Here is a 14,199-nt window from a genome sequence, read left to right on the forward strand (position 1 = left end):
ATGACTTTTTTTTTTTTTTTTTTTTTTAAGTAGCCAGGTGTTACTTTTCCGTAAGTTTATTTTCTGTGGTACTAAGGTGGCCACACCGGATTGATCACGCCTTTTCTTTCCTCTCACAGAAGTCATTTTAGAAGTGATATCACCATCTAGTGGTCATTTCATAGAAATGCTTTTCTCAGGCTCTTTGTTGAATACTTTCTCAACCGGGAGGTTGAGATGACACGTGGATGGATGATGAAATGCTTGTGAGGGTCAGGAGGGCCAGCAAGAGACCCTCCAGCTCCCCGGCAAGGCTTGCACAGTGAAATGTTTTAAATCTTATCTTGAAAAGAAGCATGGTCTCTTTACTGATTTTTTTTTTTTTTTTCATTTACTTTCTCAATGAACTAGGGCCTGTTTTTCTAGAAATCACATCACAGTTGCAAAGCTTTCACCCCACCCCTACTTATCGCAGCCCAGTTCATACAGCCTGTTGAAGAAGATTGGAGACCGGGCCAGGGGCTGGGTGAGGAGAGCCCTGCCGGGTCGTGGCTGCTTTATGAACCCTCCCAGTGGGGTTCACTGAGTTTCATGAGCCTGAATGTCAATCAAGATGTACACATGGCTTGGAGTTGACTCTGGGGCTAGCTGGTGTGGGCTTCTGGACTTCCTGTTGGAGGCCATCATTCTTGGCTTTGGTGTGTGTGGTTATGCAGTTCTCTTATAACCTCACGAGGGCTTGAGCTCAATCTTTGATCCATTATTAAACAAAAGGCACATGTGAAATAAATTATATTCCATATTTATAGTTTCTAAGTGAGCCTTTGCCTTTGCACCCAGAAGGAATCTGGTGTCAGTGGAGCTGCTGGTAAAAATGCCTCATCCGCACAGTGATGATGCTCATGTGGGAAACAGCAAATGCCTCTGGACACTTCCAAACGGTCTTACATGACATCGCAAACAAGGGGAGAATAACAGTGTTCCCTGAGCCCCATAAGAGGGAACTCGGCTATGAAGTCATAAGTCGTATCTCACAATTATCTTCTGGAACCACTTTGCAAATCCTTGCAACCAGTTTCCCCAAAGATCTGGTCCCTCAAGCTTGGCACTCTTGATGAGCCTGAGGACCAGGAGGAACATTCTGTGTCTGCCTATTGTTTCCAAAAGCCCAGCTGTCTCCCTGAAATTGTTTCACGTTCGGGCATACAACTGTGCACAAAGGACCAGGGATCTCCTAAGGAACCCAGAGCTTTTTGTTAGCAGATTCTACTTCCATCTTTCCTTAGACTTAATAAATTCAATGAAAACTCATGAAGGCTTGGAAGAGAAATATCAAGCAATGCTTTCTTCCGTAGGGAAAAACACTTCTGGGAGGCATTTCCAATGTTTGTCACCAAAAATAAATCAAGAGCTTCCCCAAATACCTTTTACTCATCAGTCAAGGGCAATGTGGACCCATCTTTCAGGCTTTGTAGTGCAAATCTTTGTGAAGAAGTCAGACTTCCCTCTGTATCTTTAATACACTGATTAATAATGAAGCAGAGAAGTCCTGTTATTCCCTATGACTTGACGGCTTTAGGATCAGGCAAGACTGGATTCAAATTTCAGATCTCACTATACACTAGCTGTGTGATCTTGAGGCTCTTGGCCTCGCTTTCCTCATTCATAAAATGGGTGTAATGATAGAGCTCATGCGGAGAGTTGTTATAGGGGTTAAGGGAGATCTTTAACAGATCTCACTTTCACTGTACAGACTTGATAAATCTTACTGATAGTTATGATGAAAAGTATGATGATGAGGCTTCAACATGCACTAGCCATTGTGTTTTGTGCTCTGAAAATAGTTGGCTGTGTATTTATAACCCAATGCTAGAGGTAGGTATCATTAATATCTTCATTTTTGGATGAAGAAAATGATTCATAGAATAATCACTGCTATTATTGTTGATATTATTGATGACAGCCATAAATCCTGCACAGATACGGCAGAAGCATCCGTCTGAAAGGATGCGTGGCACTGATGATTCTCAGGAAGGAAGAAAACCTGCTCTCACATTTGGAAGGATCATTTCTAGCTGTGTGGGTCTCTGGGAGGATGGGTTCCCCAAACTGAGTGGGATAACAGCGTCACATTCTTACCCCCTCGGAGTCATTTTCTGACCTCTCAAGGATTTGAGTCTAGCACTCGGGGCCACGAGGCCATGCAAGTCCCTGCCCTTTCACCTCCCTCACTGTTGCTTTTTATTTTGTGTCTGGCAGGCAACTCCCCATCCGACGAGTCAGAGGAGCGGGAAAGAGACCCCAAGGTGCTGACATTCCCAGAATACATTGCCAGCTTGTCAGAGTCTGGCACCAAGCGCATGGCGGCTGGAGTCCGCATGGAGTGCCAGAGCAAGGGACGGTGCCCCTCGTCCTGCCCCCTGTGTCATGTGACATCCAACCCTGACACCCCTGCTGAGCCAGTTCTGCTGGAGGTGACCAGAGCAGCCCCCATCTATGAACTGGTCACCAACAACCAGACGCAGAGGGTAAGAGGCCTGGGACTCATGGTTTAAGGTGGCATCAACAACAACAGAGGGCTTTCCAAATGGCCTGAGGGGGTGACAGGGTCAGCTGAGCTCAACGCTACAATATGGAGAGTGAGACTTTTCATTTAACTACTCCAGCCACCTAATTTGCTTAGATTTGCATTTTTGCATATTAAATCAAATAAATGCATCTGCAACACCCATGGTGATGACTCAGGAGTCACCGCTTGGCATTTGTACAGGTTTTTGAGCAACAAGGGCTGGAAGGAAGAAGGGAGATAAGGAGGCCTAGCAATCACAGTCACCTGAGCTTTGTTCAGAAAGCCTCGGGGTGGTTGTGGGAGGGGACTCAGCAGTACCACCCCCTTGTTGGCACGGCAGGTGGACCAGCTCCCCTAACTGATCCAAGACTGGGTCAGCTAGGCTAGGAGGAGCACATTAGGTACAGATCCCCAAGGGAAGGACCTGTGCACCTTAGTCTGGAGGGGGTTGGTTTTCTGCCCATCACTCTGACTCTTAAGAACAAAACTGCATATCCACGCAGATCTCCCTGCCTTATATTATGCAGCTGGGTCATGACATTTCCCAGCCACTCTTCTTTTTCCTCTGCCCCTCCCTTTCCCAAGGTGCTAGCAGGAAATGAATGGACCCAAAAGGGTAAGCGAAATAAATGCAGCAGAGGCAGTGACCTACCTCATTTCCGAGCTCTCTGATCTTCTCAAGGACGTTAAGAACAGAGCGGGTCAAACCACAGACAACAACAACAATGACAAAAATCAAAAACACAGAAGCTCAGGGTGGGGGACTTCTGAGATTCGGCAAAGCCACTTTGGGGAAAAGATATAGTAGAGTCTCAGCAGTGAGCTGCTTTCCTGCTTTAGAGGTGTGTCTCTCCAGGTGGGGTGATAATTGCTTTCTCTTTTCTCTTTTAAGGGACACCTGGTGCGTCACAGTTTGTTTCATAGGTGATGCTGTGTGTGTTTCTCTCGCCTCTCTGCCTCTGCTACAGATACTTCATTGAGTGTTTGAAAATAAGGTTTTTCACAGGAACAAAAAAGATAAATTGTTCCTTTGGCCTGCAAATTTCTCTTCAATCTGATAGAAGTGACTATGGGAAGAGAAGTGGGAGAGAAGAGACCACTGGAGGTGGGCTTGAAAGGATGAGGAGAAGGAGGGGCTTGTGTCACCATGGAAACCCCAAAGCTGCAGTGCTTTTAATCCAATGGCCAGCCCTCCCCTTAACGTGTCCCACTCTGTCTTCTGTGAGCACCCAAGGCTGCTGCAGTTGGTACCCCAGGAGCTCCTGTGCACTTGCCTGGGAGCGGCAGAATCGGGGAGCTCACACCTAGAACCATCCTATGGGGCAGGGCATGTGAAGCTACAGACAGGGAAGAGCTTGGTGGGAGAGGGGGGCCTGGAGCCCCTGCTTCCTGTCGGGCCAGTACCAGCAGAATGAGGAAGCTGAAGGAATTTTTGTCTTTAGCAACGCCCCTTTCTGGATCCCCTGCTTGCCAGAATTTAGCCCCCTCTGTCTCCCTGCACTGGTCTTAGGAGAGTGGTTGAGAGATACCTCCCATCTGGCCATATTTTGAACCTTTAATTTTCCAAACACATAGAAAGGTGGCCTGAGCAGGAGTTCAGTCACCATATCTTCTCTCTTCTTCCTTAGACATTTTCTGTGGTCACCATTCTCTCCACTCCTCTGCTTTTCTTTCTAATTGTGCCCTTTCTACCAAGGAATAGAGATGAGGAGTGATGAAGCAAAGGACCAGTGGAGGGGAGCTAAGTCCTGGCATTAGTAACTCGGTGTGTTCCTATCCCTACCTGCCTGGTAGATCTTCAGGCCAGTTTTCCAACCTCTTGGCCTCATTGTCTTCCTTGTGTCGGGCTAAATAATCTCCAGTGCCATATTTCAGTCTAGTCTGTGATTGCAATTTAGAAACAAGTAGGTCAAACCGTATGACAAGCCAGGTGTCTCAAACCCAACAGACTTGAAGTCACCACCTTCCACCCTAAACTATACCTGCTTGTGCTTCCACTTCAGTGAATGGCATTCTTTTCTACCAGGTTGCCCAAATTGGAGACCAGGGACGCTTCCTAGACTTTTCTTGTCCCTAACATCTAATCCATCATCTAGGGCTACAAATATCTCAAATCCATCCTCTTTTTATTATACCCCCTGTCACGGCCTAACTATTTCAGTCATCCATTGTAATATCAGGCCACCATCTTCTTGTTACAGCAGCCTTCTTACTGGTTTCCCTGTTAGACCAGTCAGAGTCATCTAACTAATTAGTCTTAAAGTCTAATATGGACTTCTGATCATATAGCAGCAAGGTAATTCAGTGGCTCTGCAGAATCTATTGAAGAAATCTAAAGTCCTTAGCACATCATTACAAGGGCAGTTCACTCTCCGATTTTGTCTTCGCTTACAAGGTTAGGTTGTATCCACTCTATACTTTATGCTTTATCCTCCGAAATTTAACTCCTTATACCTCCTTAAACAAAACGCATTTTCTCCCATGCATTTGGCCCTTCAGAATTTCAACTCTTTCTCCCGAAAGTGCCTTTTCCCACATTACTGCCACTGGCAAACTCTTACTGTTACTTGCAAGTTTCAGCTCAAACATGACTCTCCCTTACACTCCCAGGCCAACCCGATGTTCCTTCATGTAACTCCCACTGTATGTGTGCATACATCTTTTAAAGCATGCATCACCTACTATCCTAGTGTTTATATAGTTGTTCATTCTCCTCTAGACTATGAGAAACTTTCTCTTCTGTGGAATCCTAGTACCCAGCAGCAGTCACATATAGTTGGCATTCTGTAGAATGAATGAACGAAATGATGAATAAATGGACAAATCAATGGATGGATGAACTTGGCTTGAAAGTTCAGCTGCTTGGACTTCCCTGGTGGTGTAGTGGTTAAGAATCCGCCTGCCAATGCAGGGGACATGGGGTTTGAGCCCTGGCCCGGGAAGAACCCACATGCCTCAGAGCAACTAAGCCCGTGTGCCACAACTACTGAGCCTGCACCCTAGAGCCCGCGAGCCACAACTACTGAGCCTGTGTGCCACAACTACTGAAGCCTGTGTGCCTACAGCCTGTACTCCACAACAAGAGAAGCCACCGCAGTAAGAAACCCACGCACAGCAAGGAAGAGTAGCCCCTGCTCGCCACAACTAGAGAAAACCTATGCGCAGCAACGAAGACCCAACGTAGCCACAAATAAAAATAAATAAACTTATAAAAAACAAAAAGTTCAGCTGCTTTCCTTAGAGAAAAATAATAAAAATTGGAAAATTCGATTTCTTTTCTGGAATCAGGATTAAATCTAATAACAAACAAGGATTCCTATGCAATGCCTGGCACATTGTAGGTACTAAGAAAAATGTAGTTTTCCTTTCTCTTCCTTTCCCAAAGTGTTCCTTCTTGATTCCTCTCTTGTACCCTCATCCTACCTGCACAGTTACCTCTCTCCCAGGACTTAGAGTAGGAACTCTCAGCAAATGGTCTGAAACAGCATTTAGAATGTTTGTCATTCATACGTATTGTCATCAATACCTTTGGAAGGAAAATCTGATCAGGTTGGTCCCCTGTTTGAAACACTTTGATGGTTTCCTGTTGCTCTTAGAATGTGACACCCACCCCCACATGGTGTCCTAAGGACTCTCTGTAATCGGCCTGCCACCCTCTCACTTTCTTAGCATCTCTTTGCCCTCTCCCCTGCTCTGTCTCTTACAGCAAAATGAACTTTTTCTCAGTTGATTTTAGAAGTCAAGTTTCTTACAGGCTAAAGTCTTCTTAATATTGGTTTTTCTACCTGGAATACTTCCCCAAGCTTTGTGACCGGATTACTCTTGACCTATCCCTCCAAGCTCATGGAGGCCTTCCCAAACTCCTCTGTGAGATTGGCCCCCTCCTTGTCCCTCCTGCCACCATTTCACCCTTTTCTGGAGCCCTTATCACAGTTCTGGTTATTTATATAACTTTTGTTTGTTTATTATTTAGCTGTAAGACTTAATGCAAGCAGGAGCCATATATATCTTATGCACTGTATCCTTAATGCTTAGGACAGGAAATCATCCCTACAGGTACTTAGCCAATAACAATTGATTGAAGACTGTAAGGCAGCAGCCATGATGTCCTCTTTATTCTGCTCATCTCAAAGGATGTCTGTTTTCCTAGTTAAAAAAAATACATCTTTTGATTTGAATTTGGTTTAGTCAGGTAAAGCATAAAGTGAGCACCTACTGTGAACTGGTATTCATCCTGGGAGCGGGTGGATACAGTGTTAATCAAGAGAGCTTGATGTTTCCATGAAGCCTGAGATGTAAAATCCGTCCTGTTACGCATGTACTAACCTGTGACCATGAGCAAGTTACCTAACCTTTTGGATTCTAAGTGTCCTCCACTGTGAATCATGATAACTGTCTTACATGGAGCTCAAATTAAAGCGTTACTGAACCAAACTCGGGTCTGCTCACCCGCGCACAGTAAAGCCAATCTACTGACACCAGGTTGTGGTGAAGGAAAATGCAGCGTTTATTGTAAAGGTGCCAATACAAGGAGGACAAGTGACTTGTGCTCTAAAACCCCAAACTCCCCAAAGGCTTTCAGAAAAACAATTTTATTTTATTTATTTTTTTATTTTTTTGTGGTACGCGGGCCTCTCACTGTTGTGGCCTCTCCCGTTGCGGAGCACAGGCTCCGGACGCGCAGGCTCAGCGGCCATGGCTCATGGGCCCAGCCGCTCCACGGCATGTGAGATCTTCCCGGACCAGGGCACGAACCCGCGTCCCCTGCATCGGCAGGCAGACTCTCAACCACTGCGCCACCAGGGAAGCCCTAGAAAAACAATTTTAAAGCCCAGGTGAGGGAGAGGGGTTGCAGGGTGTGTGATCAACTTGTGCACAGTTCTCTGATTGGTTGATGGTGTGGTAACAGGCCAGTGTGGCAGGGGTTAACATTATCAGTCCTTAGGCTCCAGGAGGCCTGAGGGCTACTTGCTCATGGTCATCAAGTAGTTAATATCTTCCATTTGCTGGAGGGTTTTCACATCAGTAAAACAACTCAGGAAATGTGCATCAGATACTATTATCTAGGCACTTCAGAGAGGAGCTAAAGCAGAGGATATGGGGGAAGGGTCTGCCCCCAGAAGGCCCCATAGGATCTGCTCCCTTACAAAAGTATTAACATTTAAAGGCCTTTGTATCCTTAGGTAGGTTTATTCCTAGGTATTTTATTCTTTTTGTTGCAATGGTAAATGACAGTGTTTCCTTAATTTCTCTTTCAGATTTTTCATCATTAGTGTATAGGAATGCAAGAGATTTCTGTGCATTAATTTTATATCCTGCTACTTTACCAAATTCATTGACTAGCTCTAGTAGTTTTCTGGTAACATCTTTGGGATTCTCTATGTACAGTATCATGTCATTGGCAAACGGTGACAGTTTTACTTCTTCTTTTCTGATTTGGATTCTTTTTATTTCTTTTTCTTCTCTGAGTGCTATGGCTAAAACTTCCAAAATTATGTTGAATAATAGTGGTGAGAGTAGGCAACCTTTTCTTGTTCCTGATCTTAGTAGAAATGGATTCACTTTTTCACCACTGAGAACAATGTTGGCTGTGGGTTTGCCATATATGGCCTTTATTATGTTGAGGTAAGTTCCCTCTATGCCTACTTTCTGGAGAGTTTTTACCATACATGGGTGTTGAATTTTCTCGAAAGTTTTTCTGCATCTATTGAGATGATCATGTTTTTTCTTCTTCAATTTGTTAATATGGTGTATCACATTGATTGATTTGTGTATATTGAAGAATCCTTGCTTTCCTGGGATAAACCCCACTTTATCATGGTGTTTGATCCTTTTAATGTGCTGTTGGATTCTGTTTGCTAGTATTTTGTTGAGGATTTTTGCATCTATGTTCATCAGTGATATTGGTCTGTAGTTTTCTTTTTTTGTGACATCTTTGTCTGGTTTTGGTATCAGAGTGATGGTGGCCTTGTAGAATGAGTTTGGGAGTGTTCCTCCCTCTGCTATATTTTGGAAGAGTTTGAGAAGGATGGGTGTTTGCTCTTCTCTATATGTTTGATAGAATTCGCCTGTGAAGCCATCTGGTCCTGGGCATTTTTTTGTTGGAAGATATTTCATCACAGTTTCAATTTCAGTGCTTGTGATTGGTTTGTTTATATTTTCTATTTTTTCCTAGTTCAGTCTCAGGAGATTGTGCTTTTGTAAGAATTTGTCCATATCTTCCAGGTTGTCCATTTTATTGGCATATAGTTGCTTCTAGTAATCTCTCCTGAGCCTTTGTATTTCTGCAGTGTCAGTTGTTACTTCTCCTTTGACAAAAGACCTGTAATGCAGAAAATTATGACACTGATGATGGAAATTAAAGATGATACAAACAGATGGAGAGATATACCATGTTCTTGGATTGGAAAAATCAACATTGTGAAAATGACTTATACTACCCAAAGCAATCTACAGATTCAGTGCAATCCCTATCAAACTACCAGTGGCATTTTTCATAGAACAAGAACAAAAAATTTCACAATTTGTATGGAAACACAAAAGACCCCGAATAGCCAAAGCAATCTTGAGAAAGAAAAACGGAGCTGGAGGAATCAGGCTCCCTGACTTCAGACTTATACTACAAAGCTACAGTAATCAAGACAGTATGGTACTGGCACAAAACCAAATATAGATCAATGGAACAGGATAGAAAGCCCTAGATAAACCCACACACATATGGTCACCTTATCTTTGATAAAAGAGGCAAGAGTATACAATGGAGAAAAGACAGCCTCTTCAAAAAATGGTGCTGGGGAAACTGGACAGCTACATGAAGAAGAATGAAATTAGAACACTCCCTAACACCATACACAAAAATAAGCTCAAAATGGATTAAAGACCTAAATGTAAGGCCAGACACTATAAAACTCTTAGAGGAAAACATAGGCAGAACACTATGACATACATCACAGCAAGATCCTTTTTGACCCACCTCCTAGAGAAATGGAAATAAAAACAAAAATAAACAAATGGGACCTAATGAAACTTAAAAGTTTTGCACAGCAAAGGAAGCCATAAACAAGACAAAAAGACAGCCCTCAGAATGGGAGAAAATAGTTGCAAACGAAGCAACTGACAAAGGATTAATCTCCAAAATATACAGGCAGCTCATGCAGCTCAGTATCAAAAAAACAAACAACCCAATCCAAAAATGGGCAGAAGACCTAAATAGACATTTCTCCACAGAAGATATAGAGATTGCCAACAAACACATGAAAAGACGCTCAACATCACTAATCATTAGAGAAATGCAAATCAAAACTCTGATGAGGTATCATCTCACACCAGTCAGAATAGCCATCATCAAAAACTCTAGAAACAATAAATGCTGGAGAGGGTGTGGAGAAAAGGGAACCCTCTTGCACTGTTGGTGGGAATGTAAATTGATACAGCCACTATGGAGTACAGTATGGAGGTTCCTTAAAAAACTAAAAATAGAACTACCATATGACCCCAGCAATCCCACTACTGGGCATATACCCTGAGAAAGCCATAATTCAAAAAGAGTCATGTACCACAATGTTCATTGCAGCTCTATTTACCATAGCCAGGACATGGAAGCAACCTAAGTGTCCATCAACAGATGAATGGATAAAGAAGATGTGGCACATATATACAATGGAATGTTACTCAGCCATAAAAAGAAACGAAATTGAGTTATTTGTAATGAGGTGGATGGACCTAGAGACTGTCATACAGAGTGAAGTAAGTCAGAAAGAGAAAAACAAATACTGTATGCTAACACATATATATGGAATCTAAAATAAAAATTGGTTCTGATGAACCTAGGGGCAGGACAGGAATAAAGATGCAGATGTAGAGGATGGACTTGAGGACATGGGGAGGGGGAAGGATAAGCTGAGACGAAGTGAGAGAGTGGCATGGACATATATACACTACCAAATGTAAAATAGCTAGCTAGCGGGACGCCACTGCATAGCACAGGGAGATCAGCTCTGTGCTTTGTGTCCACCTAGAGCGGTGGGATAGGGAGGATAGGAGGGAGATGCAAGAGGGAGGGGATATGGGGAAATATGTAGATGTATAGCTGATTCACTTTGTTTTCCAGCAGAAACTAACACACCATTGTAAAGCAATTATACTCCAATAAAGATGTTTAAAAAAAATAGGGAAAAAAATAAATTAAGGGCTTTGTAAATTCTAAAGCTCTACACAAATCATAGTGATAACAGAGAATCCCTGCTCCCTTGAGGCTCCCAACCAAGGAGGGGGGCCAGTATGTGCTCCCTTGAGGCTCCCAACCAAGGAGGGAGGTCAGTATGGACTTTATGTCATCTCTTCTAACCTGGGATGGATGGGACATAGGATACTGGCTTTGGGCTTGGACATGTTGAGTTTTGTAGGATTATCTCTTCTTTTTCTTATCCTCTTCTAATTTTTTCTTTCTTTTAATTGTTTGGCCTAAAACTTTCCAGGATAGCTGTTTCATTTCTCTTTAATTTATCTATTATGTGTGGGTGTGGTGAGGATGAAACATAGGGAAGGGAATCAAAGGAAAAGCAGAGGCTGCAGAGGTTGAGTTGACCTGGAGAGAAAGCCCTGAGCTTGCCCTGCTGTCTCAGAGAGCCATCTCAGGCTCTCCCCCACCCTGGGCTGTAGTTGAGGCAGCAGGGCCTCACCCAGGGGTCAGTGCCTGTCAGGACCCAGTTCCTCACCAGGGACTTGCCCCTCTCATAAGTTCTGTTCCCTCAGTGATCTAATTTTATCTTGTTGTCCTTTAATTGAATAGTGAATATCTGCTGTGAAACCACTGTATGTAAAGAATTACTCTGTTATTTACAAGCTTCCACATAAGACCCAACCCTGTCATTCAAAGACAATAACAATTGCTGTTATTTATTGATGACTAACATGTACTATTTATATGCAACTAATGTGTGCATAGCATAGGCACTATGCCATGCCCTTTGGCATGTATTTATTTCATCTAATTGTCACAACATCCTTATAAGGAAAGTGCTGTTTTTATCCCATTTTACCAATGAGGAGCCTGAGTTTATGTAATTTGCCCAAGGTCACATGGCAGTGGTTGGCAGAGCTGGAGTTCTCACCTAGAGGGTCTGCCCCAGAGCACAGCTCTTAGCCTGTGTGTCACATGCTTTCTACCTTCTACGAGGAAAAGAAAGGTCTAATGCATAATACCACCCAAAGCAGAATTGCATGAATATTGTAAGTGAGATACAAGGCATACTGAAGGAATGCAGAGGAAATACTGGAGCAGGGTGAAGAGGGCAGAGAAGGATGCTCAGAGAGGCATTTGCAAAAAGGCTGAGTGCCTCTGGCCCGAGGGAGAGTGGTCAAGCCTGGCCCTGCTGAGCGTGTGGGGAAGAGGTCATGTCTCTAGAGCCCTAGGTGTGGAATGATGGTGCAGAATTGGGAGGGAGGGATATGCGAGGTGGAATAAGACTTGATTCCAAGATGACAGACCTCAACCACAGGGATGAACTATTATGTTAATGAGACAGAGACACCCTACAGGTCCTCCAAGGTCCAGGCTTCCCAGAAACACTCTTCTGGGGTAGAAGTAAATGGAGACGTGGTGCTACAGGCTGCTGACTGGAGTTATTTAGGGCCAAGCAGAGCCCTGACGCTCTGCCTCTTGTCTCTGGGGACCCAGCCCTGGCTCCCTAACGCTTACTCTTTTCTCCGCCCTCTCTTGCAGCTCTTGCTGGAGGCCACCATGAGCTCCCTCTGGTGCTCCGGGACTGGAGATGTCATCGAGGACTGGTGTCGATGTGACCCCAGCGCTTTCGGAACTGATGGACTCCCTGCCTGTGCGCCTCTGCCACAGCCCGTGTATGATTCCCTTTCTCGGCCTTTCTCTGGCTTGTGTGCCTCGCCATTATTCTGCAAACATATATTAAAGAGTGTCTACTCTTTTCCAAGTGGTGGGCTGGGCACTGGAGAACAGAAAGAAAAAACATGGTGCAGTACCTGCCTTCGGGGCGCTTTCAGTCTTCTAGGGAGGCAAGTGAACCAATTTAACAGTAGCAGAAATGGTAGGATAAGAGTTATATGAGACATTTAAAGACAGTGTGAAAAGGAAACAGTCAAGTCTGAATTTGAAGAATAGTGAAGGCTTCATAAAGGGTAAGAGCACTTGAATTTCTCCCCAAAGGTGGAGAAAGCAGGAGAGCATGGCTAGAAGCAAAGAGGGGTAAATGTAATGTTGCAATGGAGGAAGATAGAGGTCAGTAATAAGACCCAGGACAACAACACACTTACTGGGTGTTGGGCACTGTGTGGAACAGTTAGGTACTGTTATCACCACTCCCCCCGCCTTTAATAGACAGGGAAATGGATTCAGATGGACTGAATAGTTTTTCCACGGTGATAGAGCAGGAAGCAGGGCCATAGCTAAGAGACCGTGATCTTAACCGTAATAGTATAGTACACAGAGGATACAACTCAGAGATGACTTTGGGTAGAACCAGCAGGGTTTGGTGACTGATTGACTGTGGGAGTGAGAAGGAAGGAAAAGTTGAGAATGGACTTCAGACTTACGACCTCAGTGGCTGAGAAGATGAATAGGCTACAGCTGAGAAAAGAAGCATCGCAGGATAAGCAGGTTTGAGGAGGAGGTTGGTTCCCTTTGGAACTGCCTTAGAATTACAGTGGGGCAGTCCTATAGAGATAGTCAGCGGTCATGAGGAAAGATGATCTGGAGCCCTATAACAAAGTAAACACTCGAGATAAGAAGATTGAACTCAGCCCCAAGGAAATGAGAAATGGAACCACAGCTATGAGAAAGGATGCTCCAGAATGACTGTCAACTGGGAAGAGCAGAGGGTCAAGGATGTGCATTAAGGGGCATCTGCATTTGAGGGGTGAACAAAGTACAAAGGGCTGCAAAGGTGGCTGAAAATGAACACGTCTAGTTTTCATACACTCGGAGGAAGGCTGAACAGAACTGGCTGAACTCATGTAAAGGGCAGGAGCCCCTGTTAGCCTCCAGTGTGGCATCTGCCGTGGGAGTGAAGCACGGAAATACTGTGTCTAATAAAGAGGGATGGTAGGACGAGCTGGAGAAGCATGGATTGGTAAGGCAAAGAGAGCCCAAAGGGAGGATCAGGACTCAGTAACTGGAGGGCTGAGTAAGTAGGAGCAAGATGGCAGGAGGAAACCAGCAAGTGAGAGGCTGGTCTGTGTGCATACTGCTATCTGGTCTGTTCCATGAAAGTGTGGGTGGGCATTAAAGGGCCAGGACTGAGCAGGAAGAACATTGAGAAAGAGGAGAACACAGTGGTACAGGGTCATTACAAGCCAATGTCTTCTTTTGTCTACAGGCCTTCTCTTTGTGGGTCATTTTAGACACACCAGCCATTGGCTTCTTGCTCTTTACAGCCATGACTTAGACCTCTTAGTTCAAAAGAGAATCAAGCTCATTATTAGTAAAAGGTCTTTCTTTTGTCAGAAAGGGAACTCTAGAAGATGGTGCTTCTAGACTGATTCACCAACTAAGAAAGCTACCTTTGACACACAAGAGTAAAGCTACCAAATTGTTATCATCAGGTGATGCCAGATCCAGCCATTTGTGTCCTAGGACTGATTTCATTTCTAAATCTGCATTTACTAAATGTCATAGCAGA

At 44.2% G+C, this 14,199-nt stretch overlaps 1 protein-coding gene across 3 annotated transcripts in view; it reads left to right on the plus strand.

Moving 5' to 3' along the window:
* The window catches only part of ASTN1 (astrotactin 1), a 328,942-nt gene that overhangs the window by 284,889 nt on the left and 29,854 nt on the right, over window positions 1-14,199 (plus strand). For all 3 annotated transcript variants that reach the window (XM_059073144.2, XM_067031110.1, XM_059073133.2), the window contains exons 17-18: window positions 2,239-2,507; window positions 12,273-12,406. In XM_059073144.2, the coding sequence (XP_058929127.1) occupies window positions 2,239-2,507; window positions 12,273-12,406 (403 nt within the window). The remainder of the gene's footprint in view (window positions 1-2,238; window positions 2,508-12,272; window positions 12,407-14,199) is intronic.

This window comes from Kogia breviceps, chromosome 1 (genome assembly GCF_026419965.1).
Source record: "Kogia breviceps isolate mKogBre1 chromosome 1, mKogBre1 haplotype 1, whole genome shotgun sequence".
NCBI lineage: Eukaryota > Metazoa > Chordata > Mammalia > Artiodactyla > Physeteridae > Kogia > Kogia breviceps.